Source organism: Sphaerodactylus townsendi, linkage group LG02 (assembly GCF_021028975.2).
Source record: "Sphaerodactylus townsendi isolate TG3544 linkage group LG02, MPM_Stown_v2.3, whole genome shotgun sequence".
NCBI lineage: Eukaryota > Metazoa > Chordata > Lepidosauria > Squamata > Sphaerodactylidae > Sphaerodactylus > Sphaerodactylus townsendi.
This window is the reverse complement of record NC_059426.1, coordinates 170,874,095-170,897,469: the sequence shown is the minus strand read 5'-3', so window position 1 is coordinate 170,897,469 and position 23,375 is coordinate 170,874,095. Positions and strand designations below refer to the sequence as shown.

General features: G+C 47.6%; 1 protein-coding gene across 1 annotated transcript in view; it reads left to right on the top strand.

The window, feature by feature from the left end:
- The window catches only part of PRKCH (protein kinase C eta), a 139,074-nt gene extending 116,028 nt beyond the window's left edge, over window positions 1-23,046 (top strand). Inside the window, exons 11-14 of the mRNA XM_048486786.1 lie at window positions 8,806-8,944; window positions 10,117-10,305; window positions 19,302-19,445; window positions 21,860-23,046. Of these exons, the coding sequence (XP_048342743.1) occupies window positions 8,806-8,944; window positions 10,117-10,305; window positions 19,302-19,445; window positions 21,860-22,006 (619 nt within the window). The 3' untranslated portion in view covers window positions 22,007-23,046. The remainder of the gene's footprint in view (window positions 1-8,805; window positions 8,945-10,116; window positions 10,306-19,301; window positions 19,446-21,859) is intronic.
- The last annotated feature ends 329 nt before the right edge of the window (window positions 23,047-23,375 follow it).

The window sequence follows — 23,375 nt, the reverse complement described above, 5'->3', positions numbered from 1 at the left end:
CCACTGCGAGTAGCAGAGAGCTGGACTAGATGGACTCTGGTCTGATCCAGCAGGCTCGTTCTTATGTTCTTAACTGGTTGCTGTGGGTTTTCCGGGCTGTGTGGCCGTGGTCGCTGTCCATTGACTATCAGTGCTATCCCAAACAGCATTACACCCTTCTAAAATGAGCTGAAATCAACGGCCTTATAAAAGAATGCAACTCTTTTTAGGATCACGTTGTAAGTTTCCTTTAATCTGGTATCACCCAGCCTGACTCTGTTGGGGGAAAGCTATGGTGTAGAGATACTCTAAATATATTGTCGAAGGCTTTCATGGCCAGATTCAACTGGTTCTGGTGGGTTTTCCGGGCTGTGTGGCCGTGGTCTGGTGGATCTTGTTCCTAACGTTTCGCCTGCATCTGCGGCTGGCATCTTCAGAGCTGTTATCACAGAGGGAAGTCTGTTACACACTGTGTCCAGAGAGAAGGGAACAGACTTCCCTCTGTGATACACCTCTGAAGATGCCAGCCACAGATGCAGGCGAAACGTTAGCAGCAAGATCTACCAGACCACGGCCACACAGCCCGGAAAACCCACAACAACCAATAGCATTTCTTGTTTTTTTTCCACCCATGTAACCACTTCCTTCTTTTCAGCTAGTCGACTTCCTTTATAAAAGCAAACTCAGCATCTCTGCATATCTTTATTCTGGCCACTGCGCAATTTCTGCTACTCAAGTATCTCTCTGAATATATATTGTTCAGAAAATCCCCATAACTGCACAGAGGGAATTTATCACTGTGTGAGGTTCGGTCCTGCATCGTCTGCTTCTACAGTTTTTTCTTCGGAGGATTCCTCTGCTGTTATTTGATGAGTCACTTTTTTTTGCAACTCCTGAAGGGCGGAGGGTGGCATCTCCCAACACTTTCTTTATTAAATCTGTTTCCACATCAAGGAGAAATAGTTGGACGTCCGCAGGAGGCACGAAACAACAAGAACTGAAAAGAGAAAGAGGGGAAAAGAAAAGAACTTTTGTCAATTATCCTTTCAGGCGTTGGCAAAATCTGAAGCAAGCTCAAATCCACACCTCCCTGTGCCTGAACATGAAAAAGTAGTTGCAGGGATTCTCCTATTCTCTCTTCCAAATAATTGAAACCACAATTTGGCTTCTTTACCTTTTGCACTGAAGCACTGGTAGGGGCTGATGGGAATTGTAGTCCATAACATCTGGAGTGCCAAAGGTTCGCCACCACTGGACCTAGGGTATTGTTTTCATCTTTATTAGCCAGTGCCGTCTGGGTAAGGAACAAGCTCTTGCTGAAATGGATTGCAGTTTGAGCCAAGAATAACATGAAATCACATTATTGCGAATTTCTGGAAGCCAGGCCCTGCCTTCTGGCTTGGAGACGGTTTCTGGTGTGGCTGTTGCATTTACCAGCCAGAAAATCTGGATCTCGTAAACTGTAACAGTCTCTTTCATGCACACGGCTAGGGTTTCCATGTCCTCACATAGCTCTTGTTTATTTTCGTTAGTGGAAACCTACAAAATAAGTAGATCTGGTGGTTTTTAAAATTTATGTCCCTGTGTCTGTTCCTCCGTTCATTCACGTACCTGTTCATCCCTGTCTCTCACTCTCTTGCACACACATACCTGCCCCTTCCGCACATGCAGAATAAGACATTTTCAATCCACTTTTGAACATAAGAACAAGCCAGCTGGATCAGAGTCCATCTAGTCCAGCTCTCTGCTACTCGCAGTGGCCCACCAGGTGCCTTTGGGAGCTCACGTGCAGGATGTGAAAGCAATGGCCTGCTGCTGCTGCTGCTGCTGCCGAGCACCTGGTCTGCTAAGGCATTTGCAATCTCAGATCAAAGAGGATCAAGATTGGTAGCCATAGATCGACTTCTCCTCCATAAATCTGTCCAAGCCCCTTTTAAAGCGATCCAGGTTAGTGGCCATCATCACCACCTCCTGTGGCAGCATATTCCAAACACCAGAAGAAGTGTTTCCTTTTATTAGTCCCAATTCTTCCCCCCGGCATTTTCAATGAATGCCCCCTGGTTCTAGTATTGTGAGAAAGGGAGAAAAATTTCCCTCTGTCAACATTTTCTACCCCATGCATAATTTTATAGACTTCAATCATATCCCCCCTCAGACGTCTCCTCTCCAAACTAAAAAGTCCCAAACGCTGCAGCCTCTCCTCATAGGGAAGGTGCTCCAGTCCCTCAATCATCCTCGTTGCCCTTCTCTGCACTTTTTCTATCTCTTCAATATCCTTTCACAGTTGTTTGCAAGTGGATTTTGCTATTCCACACAGTAAAATCCAGCTGCAAAGTGTATTGAAAATGGATTGAAAGTGCCTTATTCTGCATGTGCAGAAGGGGCCTAGATGAAGTACTGTAGAACAAAAGGAATGAAGAGCAATAGTGAGGGATTCACATAGGGTTGCTCCAGGTTGGGAAACACCTGGAGATTTGGGGAAGCAAAACACAGCGTGGTGTAGTGGTTAAGGGCAGGTGGATTCTAATCTGGAGAACCGGGTTTGATTCCCCACTCCTCCACCTGAGTGCCAGAGGCTTATCTGGCGAACTAGACATGTTTCTGCACTCCTACATTCCTCCTGGGTGACCTTGAGCTAGTCACAGTTCTTTGAAACTCTCTCAGTCCCACCTACCTCACAAAGTGTCTGTTGTGGGGAGAGGAAGGGAAAGGAGCTTGTAAGCCACCTTGAGTCTCCTTACTCCAAACTCCTCCTCTTCTTCTACACAAGTACCGGTAGTCGGATTACCAGGCAATTCTCTGGATCTGATATCCTTGAAGCTTACGTGACCAGCTCTCATTTTGCGAAACGGCAGTTAATGGCAATACAAATTAGCAGCATACTTACGCAAAGAAGACTTGAGGCTCATGGTACAGGCCCTTCAGGGCTAGAACTTCTAGATCTCCCCTGTCGGGTTCTAACCGCTGTCACGGCACGTCGTGTGATGGCACGTAGTTCATAGCAAACAGAGCTTTGTAAGTGAAAAGGGAAGGCTTACCCAGGAAGGGGTGGAAGATAATAACTGAGTGCCAAGGGATGGATCTTAAACTGGGCATGTTGTGCTTGCCAGTTAACAAGCAGGAATGCCTCGCCGGTTCCAGGCATTTCAGTGCATTTTAATCAAGGTCTCTACTCTGAGCTTCATTGTGATAGCAGAACTCCAACTTTTTGCTGTTGCCTTTCCATCTCTCATAGGCCCATTCCATCTCTCATAGGCCCATTCCTGGCTGTTCCACCGGGCCTTTGAGGAGCCTAGCCGTTGATAGGGGTCCCCTCCCTCTCCTTTATTTATATCATCATGTGGCTCCACCGCCTCATCCCCCCTCTGGGGCTCTGGGTGAACTGAAGCTGGTGCCATCTTGTTTTAATGTTAGTTTAATGTTAATTTTAATAATGTTGTATTTTAATAAGATAGGGTTTATTTATTAGAGCCATATTAACTCATATTTATTGGATTTTAATCTATTATTGTGCTCTGTTATATGCTGTTCACCGCCCTGAGCCCTCCGGGGGAGGGCGATCTATAAACCCAATACAAATTAAATTTAAAAAAATTAAAAAATTAAAAAAAAATTCTCCTCAGCTTTCCCCTCTCACCCTCTCGACTCACTCTTCCCTTCAGGAAAAAGGCAGGGTTTTTTTCCCTAAGCACAGTCAGAGTCTAGCTTGGGACTGCTGGGAAATGTACACACTTCATCATTTCTATTACATGAGTTTGGGCCATCTGAGATGATAGGAACGTTGCCCCTTTTGACAGCTGGTCACCAAAAGGATATCCATTCATTATAAACAGATCTCAGATGTCCCCTGTCTTGGATGGGGTTATATTCCCCCTGAAAAGCCTAATTCTCAGCTTGGGAGTACTGTTCGGCACAGGAGTCAGTTTAGAAAACCAGAGTCCCACCACTTATCTCTTCTCTCGAGGAAAAAAACCTTTTCCAGGGGAGTAATTCTTTCTTGTGCTAATGGAAGGCTGGGTAGTTAGCTAAACAGGATGAGGTCCCTTATTTTCAGTCTGAGGATGAGGTCCCTTATTTTCAGTCTAAGGCAGGGGTGGGCAATTGTTTTTTCCATGGGGCCGCATAAGAAACAGAAAATATTGTGGAGGGCCGGGCCAAAAGGCTGAACTCAATTCTGCGTAAGAGGGGCTGATACGTGACAGACAGGTGCACAGATCAACTTGGAATCAGTGGCAACAGTTCTGCATACAACACTATTTGGCACAAAGAATCACAGGCTTAACCTACCTACATAGTTGTCCACTGTGACAATCAAGCAAGTGGGGAGACTTAAGTCCCTTGACGTACTTTTTTCATCGACTGGTGCTTTTGAAAGGCCCGCAGAAGCCGGTTGCCTTGGTTGCCGGCTTCTGCGGGACTTTCAAAGGCTCCTCGCTCCCCAGCAAGGCGGGGGGGGGGGCGAGGCGCTTTTGAAAGCCCCGCAGAAGCAGGCAGCCAAGGCAACCGGCTTCTGCGGGGCTTTCAAAGATGCCTCGCTCCCCAGCAAGGCAGGGGGGCCACTCAGGGTCATCCGGCGGGCCGGATGTGGCCCACGGGCCGTATAATGCCCAGGTCTGGTCTAAGGTGTAGTGACTGCTATAATTTAGATATACATCCTTACAGCAATATAGAGCAAAAGTGGTACCTGCTGCCCCCTTTTCAGGTGCCTAGGTGCTTTTAGGAAGTGGGCGGGGCCAGGTAGGCCTTTTGTCCCACGAGGCTTCTGATTGACCATTGGAGATTCGATTGGCTGTGCAGATTTTTTAAACCGCTTTTGGCACGAGCTGCCACAATAGAAAAGGATCTATACTGTGTGATTGAAGTTCAGTTGCGGCAATCATTTTGCAGCTGGTTATGCCTCCTGCGGCATCCATTTTGTTGCTGAGACAATGATGTTGTGTCAGAATTCTAGATGTACCCACAGCTCAAAAAGTTTTGGGATCCCTCACACAGAGGATGGGGATTTCCAGAGGATTCCTACTGGCTAAGAGAGAGGAATTGCAGGCAGAAGACTTCAGGAACATTCAAAAGAATGAACATTAAAAGAGTATGGTGTTCGGCAATACGCTATTAACATTTAACTTGGTGTGTCCCTCATAGGACTGAACCCAAACTAATTATACAAGGCAAATCTGGAAATAGAATAGCTCAGGACACATCAGGGCGTTCACACCATTTGTCCTGGGATCTGTGTCAGGATTTCCACGGAAACCGCCAGAGGAGATTCTGTTTCCGCCATGTTTCCATTTGCTCAACTGTGTAGCCTTATCTTTGGAGTCCTCAGTACGGAACTGCAGCTTGGTGGCTATTCCTTGGAAGATGCAAAAGGTGATTCACCTTCCCCCAAGGAGGTGAACCTACTTGCTCAAGATGTTGCACCCTTGCCCAGGGGATCCATCTCAGGGGTGGCTGGGCGGTTGCTTTTCCTTGGAATTCTACAGGGAGGAAAGAAGATACTCCCTTCTTTCCCCCCCTCCTCCCATGCCTGGAACTGGGCAAATTCACCTGTGTGGCTCCACTATCCTGTTTTAGGCAGCTTCAGCCTTGGAGGAGCATTTGGGAGGCAACCAAAAGGGCCAAGTTATCAGTCCACAGCTTGGCAGCACCGTTGATATTTTGCTCTTTCTCTTCTTCCCTCAGGCCTTTCCATCCATTGTTAGCTCTCAGTTTCTATTCCCTTTTGATGCACCTGTTTACCTCAGAATAGTTAGTGAATTAAGTAAGTGAGCTGAGATCATTAGTCATTGCAGGTGGAGGAGTGGCCCTTCCTGCTCGGTAATCTAATTCCCAAAATATGAAGGCTGGGGGTGGTGGTGGCCGCTTAGGCCCGTCGCCCCCATGAAGGCCCTGTCCGTTGCCTGGCTGCCTGCTCGACTCTTCACCCCCCCCCCATACCCGAACTCGACGTGTTCACTTTAAATCCCTCGACGTCCAGATACAGAATGGCCGGGAAACACGAGGAAGAACCCTTTATAGGCCCTGCCCCCGACCCACTCTGATGACCTGCTCTCGCCATCGCGAAAACACATCACCAATTGCATCCGGCCCTCTGCGCATGCGCAGAACGGGCCGAATCCGCTGGGCCCTCTGCGCATGCGCGGATCGGCTGCGCACGCGCAGAACGGGCCATGAAGCCCTCGCCGGGCCCCCTCTTCTCTCCCACAATGGCAGCCGCGTCTTAGGTGCGGCCGCGCTTTCTAGTAGGTAGGGTGTTGGACTAGAATCTGAGAAACCTGGATTCAAATCGTCACGTTTCCGGGAAGATAGTTTCAGAGGAAACCTGAACTGGTCTGCAGTAGAACTGCTAGATTTGAGTGCAGATGTTGACAAAGAAAAGTTTGGATTTATACCCTGCCTTTCTCTCCTGTAGGGAAATTCAAGGCAGCCTACAAACTCCTTTCTCAGTTTACAAAATGTGTTAATTTGGCCATCGTAGCATATTCTACTAATTCAATACATTTGAGCTCCCCTTTCCTTGTATTTTTTTCATGTCTCCCAGATCCTTTTTCAAGCCTTTAACCACTAAGCCTCTCTCCCGAGAAGCGATGAGGCTGATCCTTTCAACTCCCTTGCCATTTTTATTATCTTTCCCCTCTTCTCTCTTCCTGTTTTTCTTCTTCCTGATTTAGCACGATTTTATCTCCCTTCCCCGCCCTTTCAGTGTTTTTATTTCTGGCCCTATTCCTCGTTTCCCTTCCAAAGTGGAGTGCTTCTTTCCGCTTCAGATTCCACCTCAAAGTAAACTTGAAGACTTTCGGGTGGGGATCTGGAGGTCTCCCAGAATTACATCTGATCACCAGAGGAGATCTGATCTCCGGTCCTCTTGCTGTTACAGCTGCTCTCCATCATCAATTACCCTGGAGATAATGGCCACTTGGAAAGGTGGATTTTATGGCATTATACTCCCCAAGCCGAGGTACTCCTCCCCCCCAAGCTCCCCCCACCCTCTCTCAGACCTTAAGAACACCTCGCTCTTCAACATCTGCTGGTAATTCCTCAAACCCCAGAGCTGGAAATGCTAGAGGAGAGAGATTAGTTTCAAGGTCAGAAGAAATGACCCAAACCGTGTCTTCCCCCATCTCTAACCCCAAATTTACTTATCTATTTCAATCATGTGTATTCTACTTTTCTCCCCATTTGGGACCTAAAGCATCTTATATTGTTCTTGAGGCCTTCCGCACTGTAGGATTCAACCTTAGTTTGACGTAGGTTTGACCCGAGTACTCCGCACAGCTGTAGAGTTCGACTCGTGTCTGTCTCTGCTCCCCCCCACTGTCAAATTTTTGAGCTCAACTGGGAGGTACGACTTTTTGCCGAACCCGGGTTGTACTCAAGCCGAAGCCGGCACAGTGCGCGGAACCTCCCTCGCCTCGACTCTCTCGGCCAGCCAATCACAGTGCACTATTTTGGCCATGCGCAGAATGGGATACTCACGGCGGCGAAAAGCTCGCCTTCAAAAAAACCCTTCTTGTGCATTATTCGCAAAGTGCACTGAAAGTGGACTGAAAGTTCATTATTCGGTATGTGCCGAAGGGACTGTGGACAGTTGAACAACAATGCACGTTATTGGGACCTAGCATAGCTGTGAATACAACTGGCTATCTTGACAATCACAAAAAACAGTTTAGAAAAATTGTTGCAATCGTAACAGGGAAGTGAAAAGATCTTTCTGGGGAAAGTGATTGGAATTAAGCTCTATCTGCTGTGTTTCCAGTTTTAGAGCTGGGCCATGTTCTGACGTCCTTGGAATTTTTCAGAGGACTTGGGAGACTTCCTTATTGTATAGGGTTGCCAGTTTTGGGTTGGGAAATAGCTGGGGATTTGGGGGTGGAGCCTGAGAAGGGCGGGGCTTGGAGAGGGGAGGGACTTCCATGGGGCATAATTTCATAGAGTTGACCTTCCAAAGCTGCCATTTTATCCAACGGAACTGATCTCTGTTACCAGAAGACAGAGGCGTAGCGCCAACGGTGCCGAGTGGGGCGTGACACCTTGGGCACACGGCGGGGGCATTCCAGGGGTGTGGTGGGGCATTCCGGGGTGGGGCAGGGGTGGATGGCGCTGTGGCAGGGGCACAGGGTGCGCGCGCCCCCCGGATGGAGTTCTCTCTCGCTCCTCCCCTGCCTGGAGATCAGTCATAATAATGGGAAATTGCCAATTGCCACCTGAGGCTGGCAACCCTACTTTTACATTTATTTCAGGCTCTTTTGTTGAAACGGAATGCTTTTCCATAATGACTCCAATTTGTACTTGCAAGGACAGCTGTCTTCCTCTTCCACATTTAACATTATTCACATTGCAGATCGGGAGATGTTCTTAGCAACTTACCTGCTTTGGGGGTCCTGAGATGCTCAGGAACAAAATAGGCCTATCAATATTTTAAATAGATATCAGTTGTGGAAAAAGATATATCTATAGTAGCACTAGAGTTGCCAGGCTGTGCCTGAGCCAGCAGAGTGCGTACACGTGAGGAGCACATAACAGGATACACCATGATGTCACATCCTAGAAAACCTGGATGTGACATCATGTTGCCCTAGGAATTGCCAAAAATTCAGTGGTAAAACCTAGATCTGTGCAGCATCTCTTCCAGGGTTTTCCTGGAAGTGACATCATGGCACATATGATTTTTTTTAAAAAAATTCTCCTTCTGCCTCGGTGTGGGAGAGCTAGCAGCCCTAGATGGTCTCCTATTTGCAGCCCATTGGCCCTGGATTTATTAACTGCCTACGCCTTTCAATCTCAGTTTTTCCACCCACAAACCAAAGCACGCTATTATCATTGCTGCAGGGACCTGAAGCTAGATAACGTATTGCTGGACCACGAAGGCCACTGCAAGCTTGCGGACTTTGGGATGTGCAAAGAAGGCATCCAGGACGGAGTCACCACCGCGACGTTCTGTGGAACTCCAGACTACATTGCCCCAGAGGTATTTGTTTATTTATTTCCATTTATCCCCTGCCCTTTACCACGGTTTCAGGGTACGTTACAATAATAAGGTAGGGGGAACGAGACTGCCAATTCCAGCGCTCCCCTGTCATTTAGGCGGTGCAAATTAAAACAAATTAAAACATGATAGTTTTGTTTGGTTAATACTTTATACTGGTGTTTTTCATTGTCCTGCGAAATATCTGTATTAGTGGCCTTGTGCATCTCCCGGTAGCACAAAATGCGTTTATCGAAGGCAATGGGAGATCAGCATTTTAATTAACTGGTTAATAATCATTACCTATTTAGACCTATTCATTGGCTTATTATTTAGGAGAAAAATATGCACCACCAGGGCAAACATGATAAATTCACAAAAACAGCATAAACATCATTAAAGGGAGTATAAAAAAACCCAGAACATAAAATATTTAGTACTAGTATAATATATTACTATAAAATATTTGATAGCTTAAAATTATTACTCAGATGTTGTTGAATTTGCCAACCTCCAGGTGGGGCCTGTGGTTCTCGATGAATTATAACTGACCTCCAGACTACAGAAATCAGCTTTTCTGGAGGAAATGGCAGCTCTGGAGGCCGGATTCTGATGTCATATCCTTGCTTAGCTCCCGCCCCTTCTTCCCTTGACATATTTCCTGAACATCTCCCCAGATCCCCAGGAGTTTCTAAAGCTAGAACTGGTGACCCTACAGCAGGGGCGTATTGTCCAGGGGTACATATGGGGGCAAATTTCCCCAGGCGGTGCCCATTTAGTCACAACCCTCCTCCTTCCCCTTGGGTCCCACATGGCCGGTGCTCTCCGGGGAAGGAAGGGCCCGCCCCTCTGCATATAGCGCACTGGGGAGGCTATCCCGAGGACGCCGCTGAGTCAACCCTGCTGCTGCCCCATCCGTGTGCCTTCTGGGTGGCTCTGCCAGGTGGCAGAGCAAGGTGAGTCCTACAAGCTCCTGGCTTTTGCTGGCCTTTAGCCCCTTTCTTCGCCCCAGGGGGCTGTCCGGGTGTGTGTGTGAAAAACTCATTTCTTGCCCTGGGCTCCATCTTCTGTTGATATGCCACTGCCCTACAGGTTTGAGTCTTCAAGCAATGGACAGGCAGGGACCAAGAACAGCTGATAAGAGCAACTGTTTTGATTCCTTCTTCTCGTTGCAGATTTTGCAAGAGATGCTCTATGGCCCCGACGTCGACTGGTGGGCCATGGGAGTGCTGTTGTACGAAATGCTTTGCGGCCACGCCCCCTTCGAAGCCGAAAATGAAGATGATCTCTTTGAAGCGATCCTCAACGATGAGATCGCTTACCCATCTTGGCTCCAGGAAGATGCCGTGGCCATCCTGAAAGCAGTACGTATACCCCTTGAAGATCTGCACCTCTTGTTGGCATGACCCCCGCCCTGGGTTGGTCAGAGGTATAGCTGGGCCAGAGTGTGCTCGGTGCACACTCTGTGTCCCCCCCCCACGGTGCCCTGCCCCCCGCCCCGCACTTACCTCAGTTCAGCCTGGAAAAGTGGCCTGTTCAGGCTGAAAATGGTCTGGTGGGAACTACACTTCCCATGATATCCTGGGGTTCACAAGGTCTCCTGGGAAGTGTAGTTCCCACCAGGAAATTTTCAGCCTGAAGGGAACAGGCCGCTTCTCCAGCCTGCACTGTTTCACTAAGGTAAGTGTGGGGAGGGGGGGTGCTGCGGGGAGGGGTGAGGGATGATTTTCCGCCCCCCCCCCTCAGGCGCGCACCTGGTGCTATGCACACCACCACCACCACCACCACCACCCTCTGGTAGCTCCGCCTCTGAAAGGGATCTCGAGCCATTCCCTAACCCATCTTGACTTATTCGAGCCCAGCAAAGTAAAACCGAAAGGAATTCAGATACCCCTCCTGCACCCACCCACATCCTTACTGAAATACCTTCCACGCCGTTCTTTCCCTTTCTGCATGCCACATCTTTGCTTGCCAGTGGTGAGAACGGAAGCCATGTGCAGTGTGGTGATGTCACAACGCAAAGCTGCAAGTTGACATCTTGGAGGAAGAAGAAGAAGAGGAGGAGGAGGAGTTTGGATTTATATCCCCCCCTTTCTCTCCTGTAGGAGACTCAAAGGGGCTTACAATCTCCTTGCCCTTCCCCCCTCACAACAAACACCCTGTGAGGTGGGTGGGGCTGAGACAGCTCCAAAGAGCTGTGACTAGCCCAAGGTCACCCAGCTGCCGTGTGTGGGAGTGCACAGGCTAATCTGAAATCCCCAGATAAGCCTCCACAATTCAAGCGGCAGAGCGGAGAATCAAACCTGGTTCCTCCAAATTAGATACACGAGCTCTTAACCTCCTACGCCACTGCTGCTCAGAAGGGAAGGCTGAACCTCTGTTGGCCCTCAGCATACGATGACTGGACACAGATGAGCCGGATTCGAGTCCAGTAGCACCTTAAAGACCAACAGCACCTGTTTTCGAGAGTCTCACTTGAGGAAGCTAGTTTTCGCTCTCGAAAGCTTATACTCTGAAACTCTTGACTGTCTCTAAGGTGCTACAGGATTCAAATCTGGCTCTTCTACTGCAGACTGGTGTGGCTACCCACCAGAAACACATTTAAAAGCCAGGTAGAGGAAGTTTAAGAGTACGGGGCGCTGGAATGAGTAACTGAGCGGGCCATTTCTGAGCATAAAACAGCAGGAAAAAGCATATCTGTAGTTTCTTTGTTTCCTCCACCTCTGAGACCCCGTCAAAGAGGGGCAGCCGCGTGGGCTTCGGTCAGCAGCTTCCTCTTAGAAGTCAAATTACTTTCTCAGGATTCAGCTTTGGAAGTGAGGTCTGGGAAGGTCAGGGACTTTTCCTGCCGTGTACTAGAGCTCCCATTCGACAGGAAAACATCATCAGTTTTCAGATTCAGGGAGACTGGTGCGTAAGACAGAGCCCAAATCCTTTCAGCTGTCAAGAGGGGGATTTTTCTGTTACTTCTCCGCAAGCATTTGTTGTCAATTTTTTGCGGCTGTCCGGTTCCCCGAGACAAGACGAATTTCCATACAGCGGAAACATCAATCTGTTGTGGGAAAAGGCCATTAAAGTAGCTTTGTCAGAACAATTTAAAGTTCGAGGGGAAAAAGGTTTTTTTCTGTCTGAGGTCCTGGTGAGCCGTTGCTGCAGTTAGAGCATAAGAACATAAGAACAAGCCAGCTGGATCAGACCAGAGTCCATCTAGTCCAGCTCTCTGCTACTCGCAGTGGCCCACCAGGTGCCTTTGGGAGCTCACGTGCAGGATGTGAAAGCAATGGCCTTCTGCGGCTGCTGCTCCCGAGCACCTGGTCTGTTAAGGCATTTGCAATCTCAGAACAAAGAGGATCAAGATTGGTAGCCATAAATCGACTTCTCCATAAATCTGTCCAAGCCCCTTTTAAAGCTATCCAGGTTAGTGGCCATCACCACCTCCTGTGGCAGCATATTCCAAACACCAATCACACATTGCGTGAAGAAGTGTTTCCTTTTATTAGTCCTAATTCTTCCCCCCAGCATTTTCAATGAATGCCCCCTGGTTCTAGTATTGTGAGAAAGAGAGAAAAATTTCCCTCTGTCAACATTTTCTACCCCATGCATAATTTTCTACCCCATGCATAAGAGCAGTGAGTTTGTGTGTTGCAGTTTGTTCTACTTGTGTCTCTTTGTGAAGGCCTGTGTGTGCATTTGTAGGATGCCTGGGTAGCCATCCATTTGTGTGGATGTGTGTGCATTTGTTGGTGCGCTGCAGGTCAAGGCCAATAGAAACGCACAGTATGTTAGATTTCTCCATGCCAACCTATTGGACTCTATGTGGATGGAAGGCAATAGAAGCATGCAAGCATGGTCACTTGCGCCCTAGGCCTAGAGAATCTCGGGTTCTCCTGCCCCTGTCGCCCGGCTGCTTCATGCATAGTCCCATTCTGAATTCTGTTTCTTGATAAAGCAATTTAAAATGGGGGGGTGGGGACATTTTTGACAGTATCTGGGGGGGGGCTCTTCCTCAGGAATAAATAGTGGGTTTGGGATTAGAATTTCCTCTTCACCTCCTCCAGTAATCTGCATGACTGGCTGTTGTGGGTTTTTCCAGGCTGTGTGGCCGTGGTCTGGTAAGTTTTGCTCCTACCAGAAGGCTGGCGTCTTCAGAGTCACGTCACGATAAGGCACGTTTCTCGCCACGGCCCGCATCTTACCTTGACGTGCCTCTGACGATGCATAGATGCGACCAAAACGTTAGAGGCAAAAACTACTACTTGGAAAAGCAGAGGAATTCTGTGACTAGTATGATTTAGGCACGTATTTTAATAGTTTGGATTAGCAGCAGTGGCGTAGGAGGTTAAGAGCTCGTGTATCTAATCTGGAGGAACCGGGTTTGATTCCCAGCTCTGCTGCCTGAGCTGTGGAGGCTTATCTGGGGGATTCAGATTAGCCTGTGCACTCCCACACACGCCAGCTGGGTGACCTTGGGCTAGTCACAGCTTCTCGGAGCTCTCTCAGCCCCACCCACCTCACAGGGTGTTTGTTGTGAGGGGGGAAGGGCAAGGAGATTGTAAGCCCCTTTGAGTCTCCTACAGGGGAGAAAGGGGGGATATAAATCCAAACTCCTCCTCCTCCTCCTCCTCCTCCTCCTCCTCCTCCTCTTCTTCTTCTTCTTCTTCTTCTTCTTCTTCTTCTTCTTCTTCTTCTTCTTCTTCTAGTCTGCCTCTGCCGGTCTTAGAGCAGGTGGATGCAAGAAAACCTCACACCTTGGAAATTCACGCAGCCTCTCATTTGGTATTGAATGCCCACCTGCTGCCTTATCTTTTCCTGTCAGAAGGACTCAAAACCACAAAGTAAACTCCACCTGATTTCCGCTTGGTGTTCCCAGCCTGTGAGTCAGCCCAGAAGGGCGAGGTGGGAAACACCTTGGCACAGTAACCGTCTTGGCCTGACCGGGCAGCGTGACCGGACGCAGGCATGTGACTGTCTGGAATAGCCCTATACGAAAGCCTATTCCTGTATCACATTAGAGATAAAGCTCAAATATTTGTCATCCCAGCTATGCACACCACTCAACAATAGGCTGCGTGGGGCTTTATAGTACTGAAACCAGGAAGAAAAAAGTGTATTATAAACAGTGCGGTTGTAAAATGCATTTTGCATTGTCACGGCCTGCCGTCATTTGGATTCCCTTAGAGCTTTTGTGAGAAGGCTGTTAGGGCCAAATGAGGTTGCCGGCTCCGGGACGCAAAATACCTGGAGATTTGTGGGGCGGAGCCTGAGAAGGGCGGGGTCTGGCAAGGGGAGGTACTTCAATGAGGTATAATGCCATAGCAACAGGTTTATTCCCGCCGCAGTGAAAGTTTTCAATATGAAAGTTATTCCTCAATTGTTGTATGGGATCCCCTTGTGGATCAGTGCTTGGAATCATAACGTTGAGAGGATTCAGTCAGCTTTTCTATATAAAATATTTGGAGTGCCACATTGTATTCCATATACCGCACTCTGTCTGGAAGCGGGACAACATCTCCTGGCTACAAAAGCCTGGCTGGTTACCTTGGAAGTTTTGGGTAAAGCGGGCCTGTGCTTTAAGCTCAGAACCACTTGGGACAGTCTTATATATCTTATCCTCTCCTCAGCTTCATGAATCTAAGTGGTGGGCGTGGGCAGTTGAAACTAAAATACTTTCCCCTGGGGATTTTCCTGCAGGAAGCCTTGCAACGATGCTGCCTGCTCCTGAAATCTTCTCTCAATTAAAAGTTATGCTAATTGCTCAGGATCAAAGAGTTTCAAGTCTCCTGCCCAGGACAAAGGCGAGAAGCAATTGCTCCCCCCCTCCTTTTTAATATCAAATTTAAAAATCAATCATATGGCAGAGATTATTTGAGTTTACTTCAGGAGCCCAAGCATAGATGGATAATCACTAGGTCTCGATGTAACTCCTTTCCTTTCTCTATGCTACAAAGAGGAAGGTTCCAAAAAAATCAACTTGCTTGCGAAGAGCGGAAATGTCCTCATTGTTACCACAGCGAATTCAAACCATGTGGAACATATATTGTCTGACCAGTTGCCCCAAATATGAGGGATCTAGGACCAGAACTTTTTTAACTCTTCTTGTCGCTGTCCCAATCTCTTTTTTTAATGAATACTCTACTGTGGCGGAAGATTACGATTCCTATTAAACGGAATTCTGCCTCCTAGATTTTAACTTTTTGTAGCTAGGTTCCTTACATGGAAACTTTTGAAATCGATTGTTCAAGCATGGTCCTCACGTGATGTGAGCTGATACTCTGTTTGGGACAAAGTTGGCTGTTATATGGATTCTATGCCTAATAAAGGTTTATATATATATATATATATAAAAATCTATACAATCTTATAAATGCCGCCTAGCAATCCTTCTCCTCTTTCGAAGCTGACCATTTTCTTTCCAGGGGAACCCAATAATGAATTGCCAAGTGCTGGTGAGGGGCTGATGGGACTTGTAGTCCTTGAACATCTGGAACACCATAGGTCGGCCACCCCTAATCTAAGCCGATTGGGGTTCCTGTTGGAGAGAAAGGTGGGGAATACGTGAGCAGAATAAAATAAATATATAAACGAACGAACAACGAAATGGAAAACTCAAGGGCCCAAGAGTCATTTCTCTCTATCATCGTTTGCCTGTATTATGATGTCTCACTTTGCTTACATAATAATCACGGCACAGTTCCGCCTCCCGCCCAAGGCTCTTTCAGGGAAGCTTCAATTAGAGCAATTACTCTGTTTAAATAATTAACCTTCCCCCCTCCTTTGTTCAAGATCAAATGGATCTTGGGGAGAAACTTTTCCTTTCTCCCTTCAGAGTTCGTTCCACTCTTGTTCTTTCAGGCCGTTCATCCTAATGAGACTCAGTTCCCGTTGGAAGGCGCCCAGTATCCCCCATGCTGTGTTTTCATCGCAAAGGCAGTTAGATTCTGCTCATCTCACTCATAGCGCAATTGCTCATATTACCGAGAGTTTCCTGTCTATTGCTGGCCGCTGTTCGGCGCTTGCTTGTTTCCCCCTCTTTGTGAAGCAGTTGCAAAACTCTACACAACCTCTACGCAGCTGCGTTTTTCTCAAGGCATGCGAGAAGATGGAGTTGGGCTTGTAGCTGTTGTGGCGGAGGCCGGGCGGATTTGCCCTAGATAATGAAGTGCATTATGGAAATTCTAGCGGAGTTTGTCCCTGGCTGTGCTAGTTTCCCACAATGAACGGAGGGGGTGCCTTCAGACTGGCGCAGGACAATCCGTTCTCTCCCTTCTTCTGCCAACCCATTCTGCCACATGAGTAGACCAGACCTGGGGAAATAACACCTCACCACTGCCAATGGGGTACCAATCCCATGCCAAGCGCTAGCACTGGATTTATTTTTCTAGTCGACGCTCTCCAAAGTCTGCCCAAGGCAGCTAACCACGTGAAATGAATCTACAAGTAGGACCACTGATAATATGTGTGTGTGTGTACAAACTCACATATTGTAGACCAGTGGTGGCGAACCTATGGCACGGGTGCCAGAGGTGGCACTCAGAGCCCTCTCTGTGGGCACGCACAAACAGAGTTGCCCCCCCCCCCCCGCACACACACATCTAGGCTGGCCTGGGCCTCTGGGCTCGATTATTAGCATTAAACCTAAGACCTAGTTTTGGGGAAGCAGTGTAGGTAACCCTGTTAAGTGCTGCTAAACCCCACTGATTTTCATGCGAAGAACTGTGTGATCCTTTACCTGGGAGTAAGCTCGGTTGCTGGCAATGTGGATTGCTTCTGAGTAAACCCTCCTTGGGTCGTGATTCACCCATTGGAAGAGTTGCACGGTTGCTTCAAAGCAAAGCCACCGACTACCACCAAGCTTACTCCCGAGTAACGCACGCCTCGGAGCCAACCGTTTTTTCTAAACGAAAACCTCAGTATTTAGGTTGAATTGCCGAGTTGGCGCTTTGCGATAAATAAGTGGGTTTGGGGTTGCAATTTGGGCACTCGGTCTCAAAAAGGTTCGCCATCACTGCTGTAGACTGTATATAGAAACTGTATATTATAAATTGTATATTATAAAGATAGAACAGAGTTGCTAATCTGCAATCGGCAACCTTTGGGAACAAGCTTGGTGGCAGGTGCTCAGGAGCAGCAGCAGCAGCAGGCCATTGCTTTCTCCTCCTGCATGGGAGCTCCCAAAGGCACCTGGTGGGCCACTGCGAGTAGCAGAGAGCTGGACTAGATGGACTCTGGTCTGATCCAGCAGGCTCGTTCTTATGTTCTTAGAGACAGGCACGTTGGTGTCATGCAAGCACACTGACATCGTTTCTGGTTTTAAAAAAACCCAGGAAGTGAAGTCACAACACGTTCTAGGATTTAAATATAAAATCACTAGTAGTGCAAACAAATACAGTGGGCTCTAGAAAACTGTTGGTGGGTTAATGGTGCCTACCAAGGGGGCCCACCCTTTCTGTCTTTCTTCCCCCCTTGGCCCCACATCTCCATCTCCCTCTATGTCCTCCTCCATTTCCCAGATGCCTGCACTGGCATACAAGGGTTAATGGCATCCACCAAGAAGAAGAAGAAGAAGAAGAAGAAGAAGAAGAAGAAGAAGAAGAAGAAGAAGAAGGAGAAGGAGGAGGAGGAGGAGGAGGAGGAGGAGGAGGAGGAGGAGGAGGAGGAGGAGGGGGAGGAGGGGGAGGAGGGGGAGGAGGAGGGGGGGAGGAGGAGTTTGGCTTTATATCCCCCTGTCTCTCCTGTGGGAGACTCAAAGGGGCTTACAATCTCCTTGCCCTTCCCCCCTCACAACAAACACCCTGTGAGGTAGGTGGGGCTGAGAGAGTTCCGAGAAGCTGTGACTAGCCCAAGGTCACCCAGCTGGCGTGTGTGTGGGAGTGTACAGGCTAATCTGAATTCCCCAGATAAGCCTCCACAACTCAGGCGGCAGAGTGGAGAATCAAACCCGGTTCCTCCAGATTAGATACATGAGCTCTTAACCTCCTACGCCACTGCTGCTCCCTCCAACCTTTCCTTCCCCCCCTTGGCCCCTTGTCGCCAACTGCCTCCTCCTCCTCCTCCTCCTCCTCCTCCTCCTCCTCCTCCTCCTCCTCCTCCTCCTCCTCCTCTTCCCGTATGCCCATCCTCTTCCCAGATGCCTGTATCACCATGCAACAGTCCTGTTGGGGATGTATAGTATTGTCGTTTTAATTTCTGTATGATTCCTTGTTTTAAATGTTTTTTTTAAGTTGTTATTATTCTGTCATGACCCGCCCCGAGCCCCATTTGGGATAAATTTGAATATAAATTAAATAAACAGCATGGTTACTGCAATTATTCAGCAGCGGGAGAGAAGGGTGAGCGCTCGAGAGAGTGAGTAACCACCACATTCTGCTGTTTGGTTGTGTGGTTTTCCCCCCGTTCTGTGTAAGCTCGCCCCCCAAGCCGTGTGTTTGTGGTGATTGGCTGGAAGCGAGTCGTGCGTGGTGATTGGCTGAAAGTGAGTCGTCACCACCATGGCTGGCCTTTAATATAATAGGATACGGGGGGGTTGCAGATTCTATAGCATCTGTTATTTCCGCATGCTGGTGCAATGCCAACGCATGCCCCAGCCCTCCCACCCCCTGCATTGTCTCCTGCCAGGGCTTCAGGTGCTGGCTGGCAAATCAGCAGATTGCAGGGAGGTCTCTCACTGAGTTGCCAACCTCCAGGTGATGGATGGAGATCTCCCAGAATCAGAACTGGGCTTCAGCCAATAAAGATCACTTCCCCTATAATGACTCTCTGGGCCAAAGATTTGGGTTATAGAATCAGCCCCAACCCCCTGTTTTAAAGGATGGGGTTTTGTTTGCTTTATAGATTTACAATTTAATGTGGTGAATTCAAAGCAGCATCACAGTTCTGGGTATCGTATATTGGGAGCACAGTTGCAGCGTGGGCAATTGAAAACAAAGCTGCCTGTCTGGACCACCTTGGTTGGGCCCTAATTCCATCTTGGGCCCTGCCCATCTCCTCCCCTTTCTTCTTTCTTCTTTTTTGGCCTTTAGATCGGGCGCCTATATGTGTGTGTTCTATACAATCTTGTTGTTTTAATCTATTTATTGTTATTAACTGCTGTTGAGTTTTAATGGGTTAAGTTTTTATGTTGTATTAATTTTCTGTTTGGAAACAGCCATGTTGTGAGCCGCCTCAAGCCCTTTGGGGATGAGACGGCCTATACATTTAATTAATTAATACATACATACATACATACATACATACATACATACATACATACATACATACATACATACATACATACATACATACATACATACATACATACATACATACATACATACATAAAACATTGCTGGCTTCCACCCTGTTTTCTTCTTTGCATTTCCAGTTCATGACGAAGAATCCCAAAATGCGTCTGGGCAGCAGTGCTTTGGGAGGGGAGAGAGCGATCCTCTTGCACCCGTACTTTAAGGAACTGGATTGGGACCTTTTGAACCTGCGCCAGATTGAGCCACCGTTCCGGCCTCGGATCGTAAGTGAATTGGAATTTTGCGAAGTGTGACTTTCTATCTCCATGTGCAGGAGTGACGGGCAGTGTTTGTGTTGGAAAATACACGTGTAAGTTGGCCTGTGTGATTCCCATTCCCAAAACACTGAATGACCCATTGTCGGGATTCATGTTTGCAGTGGATCTTTATGATCTAAGTAGGATAACCAATCCCAACATGGAGGCTGGAGTTCTTCCAGAACTATAACTGATCTTCAGACTATGGCCTTTTCCGCACGGGCCAATAAACCTGGCATAACCATGGGGAAAAAACATTTTGGGCGGGAACTTCACATGTTTCTATCCCTAACACAGTTCTAACCTGCCCCACACCCGCACTATTGGCCACAGGGTGGGTTAAATTATAATCGTGTTATGTGCGATTCTTTTGTTTTAATGCGCCAGACAACTGTGGCCGAGCGAAGGGCCATGACTGTGAGCTGCATTAAAACATGAGAATCGCACATCACGTAATTCTGAAAAAACCCTTTCCCGGATCCCATCTGCGAAGCCACGCAGGGGAAATGGGCTGTTTCATGACCCAGGGGCTTTGCAGGCAGGCACGGACACAAGAAAAGGACAGAGAAAAAGAGAAAAAAACATGTTTCCATGCGAAGGCATGTGCCCTGGCCAAAGCGCTGGCTGTCTGTACCTCCAGATAGTAGCTGGAGATCTCCTGGAACAACTGATCTCCAAGGAACAGAGTTCTGCTAGAGAAAATGGCAGCTTTGGAAGGTGGACTGTATGGCATTGTACCTTGTTGAAGTCCCTCCACTCCTAAAACCCCACCCTCATTAGGCTCCACCCCCAAAATCTCGAGGTTTTTTCCAACCTGGAGCTGGCAACTCTAGTATGAGATGAGCTGCATCCAGCGTGGGTGAACCGTTCTTGCTGGACACTAGGTTTGGAGATTCATGTGCAACAAATACCGAATTCAGCCCGAATCTGGGCGAATTCGGACATATTCGGGCCAAAATAGGCCGAATATGTCCTGCCTGAACATGAACGAATCTGAATGCAAGGTATTTGGGCCTTTTGGGGGGTGTTTTTTGGTGTTTTTTCACGTTTCGACCTACAGATAGTAGTGGCCCCCATCTCCTGCTAGCTCCCATTGGAAACAATGGGGGATGAGGCACCCCTTTTGGGTGTCCATAACTTTGGCCCCTCCAAACCAAACTTCACCAAACTCAAGTGGTATCATAAGGACAGTATCTGGATAATACCCTGAAATTTTGGGGCCACTAGCCTTAAAAATGCAGGGTAAAACACGAACAAACCCCCTAAAATATAAAAAAAATCAGACAAACCTGAATTTTTCAGGTATGCCCAAATATTCGGGTATATCCGAATATGTTATTTGTCTTATTCGGACATACAGATAATTTTAATAAATCCGAATTTTATTGAATTTCTAGGATTTAACCAAGCCTACTGGACACTGTTTTTCCACCACTTCAGCATTGTTTTTAAAAAAACTCCAGTCTTTTAAAATTGGCGTCACCAGAGTTTCCGCTGAAACAAACAAGCAACTTGTTTTTACAATTGGAATGTTTCTCACTAAAAAGCATGTTAGTAGTGGCTGGGTTTGAGCTTGTTCACGGAATCATATAATTGCAAAGGACCACTCTAGGCCATCTCACCTGGAATATTGTCTATGGTTCTGGGCACCGCAATTCAGGAAGGATATTGACAAGCTGGAACGGGTCCAAAGGAGGGCAACCAAAATGGTCAAAGGTCTGGAATCCACGCCCTACGAGGAGAGACTTAGGGAGCTGGGGATGTTTAGTTTGGGGAAGAGAAGGTTAAGAGGTGACATGATAGCCCTGTTTAGATATTGGAAAGGATGTCATGTTGGTGAGGGAGCAAGCTTGATTTCTGCTGCTCCAGAGACTAGGACCAGGAGTAACAGGTTCGTGGGGAAGGAAAAGAGATTCCACCTAAAGGAAAACTTTAGGAAAAACTTCCTGACAGTAAGGGCTGTTTGACAGTGGAATGCACTACCTGGGAGCGTGGTGGAGTCTCTGTCTTTGGAGTTTTTTAAACAGAGGCTGGACGGCCATCTTTCAGGAGTGCTTTGATTGTGTGTTCCTGCATTGCAGGAGATTGGATGTGATGGCCCTTGGGGTCTCTTCCAATTGTACGCTTCAAAATGATTCATCTAGTCAAACCTCCTGCTCAATGCAGAATCAGCCTAAAGCATCCCTAGCAAGTGTTTGTCCAGCCACTGTTTGAAGTCTGCCAGTGGGGGGGGGGAGCTCACCCGCTCCCTAGGCAGCCAATTCCGCTGCTGAACTACTCTCGCTGTGAAAAATAAAATTCTGTGAAGCTGCTAGGAACAGCCGGGAAACAAACAAAGCACTAGAGACACCTAATGTGTGTTTTATGTTTGTGTCTGACAGAAATCGAAGGAAGATGTGAGCAATTTCGACCCTGAATTTTTAAAAGAAGAACCTCTTCTGACCCCTATTGAAGAAGGAATGCTTTCAATGATCAACCAAGAAGAATTTAGAAACTTTTCTTATACAGATCCAGAATTGCAGCCATAGCTATGCCTGTGAGATCAGGACTTATTGGCCAGTCTCTGTGAGGGGAAGAACCGCAGTTGAACATTGCCTGGAAAACTGTTGTGCTAGACTACCCGGCAGATGTTTTGCCTCAAGGACAAGAAGAGTACAATTAACTTCATGTGGAAATGGCTTCATTTGGCTGTAGGGGACGTCTTGGACTTCTTGAAGGGCTGAATCTAAATATTTATAGTAAGGCAATGAATATTCTTCTATGAATGCGGCAAGAGGAATTAATTGGTGCTTTGTGGTTCAGGGCAGCCAGATTTTGCAGTGAGTCTGGGGAACAGCTGCAAGGAGAAAACCAAACTCCGAGATCAGTAGATCTTGTTACAAGCTGGTCTTCTCCACGGCCTCTCTAGAAGGCATCGCTCGGAATCAGAATTTCGAAACTTTGACTCAGTTGAACGATATCAGGGAAACATTACGAATGATCTGTACTTTGCTTAGAACATATAGTTCCCCTTTTTGTAAGGGCACATGAGATTCTTTGAACATCTGGAGCTTCTGTAAGTATTTTGTTGTGCAAACTGAACAGTGTCAAAAAAAGAGGAAAAGGTCAGACTAAGGAACTCTTTCCCTTCAGTGGTCCAATCCGGACTAGTTGCATGCAGCTACGAGCCCCAGGTGGAGTGGCATCCGGCACAAGAAAGGGAAACCAAACGAGCCTCGCACCGTACACCCTCCGCAGGGTGTGCGCATCGATCTCAGGTGGACGGATCGGGGTGGAACTCTTTTGGAACACTGCAAAGCCCCCTTCTACCTTTCTGAGTTAGTATTTTCTAGTCAAGAGGAAGTCTTTTTCCTGCACTCTGTGAAAGACCAGGCTCCTGCCAGGCTTGTTTTAGCGGTGCTCCATCTTTCACATTCCCGTTTCTAACCGGAAGCGTCCAAAATGACAACAAAACTGCCTCCGCCTTTTACCTCAGTTGGATTTGCCTTCGGTTTGCTTTCCAAAACTGGTGTTTTATTGTGAATTTGACAGCTTGTTTTAAAAATGAATAAACGAATAATCGAATAAACTCAAAATAGTGCAACTGGCTCACAGGTCTGGGGGGAGGGAGAAGAGAGCAGAGGCGTAGCTCCAAGGGGACACGATGCACTGCGCGTGCGCCCTGTGGAGGCATGGTGAGGGCGTTCTGTGGCGTAGCTGCTCTACGGCTTGATGCACTTCTGTCATGGTAACACAATAATTGGGGGTCAGCACAACAAAGGATCAATGAACAATAAACCACAACTCTATTAGATGAGCCTATAGCAATAAGACCTGTACAACTTCAATATCTCACCATAGAAATTCAAAAATGGAACCAAGTTCGATATCAAGAAAGAAAATTACAAATCAAAGGCC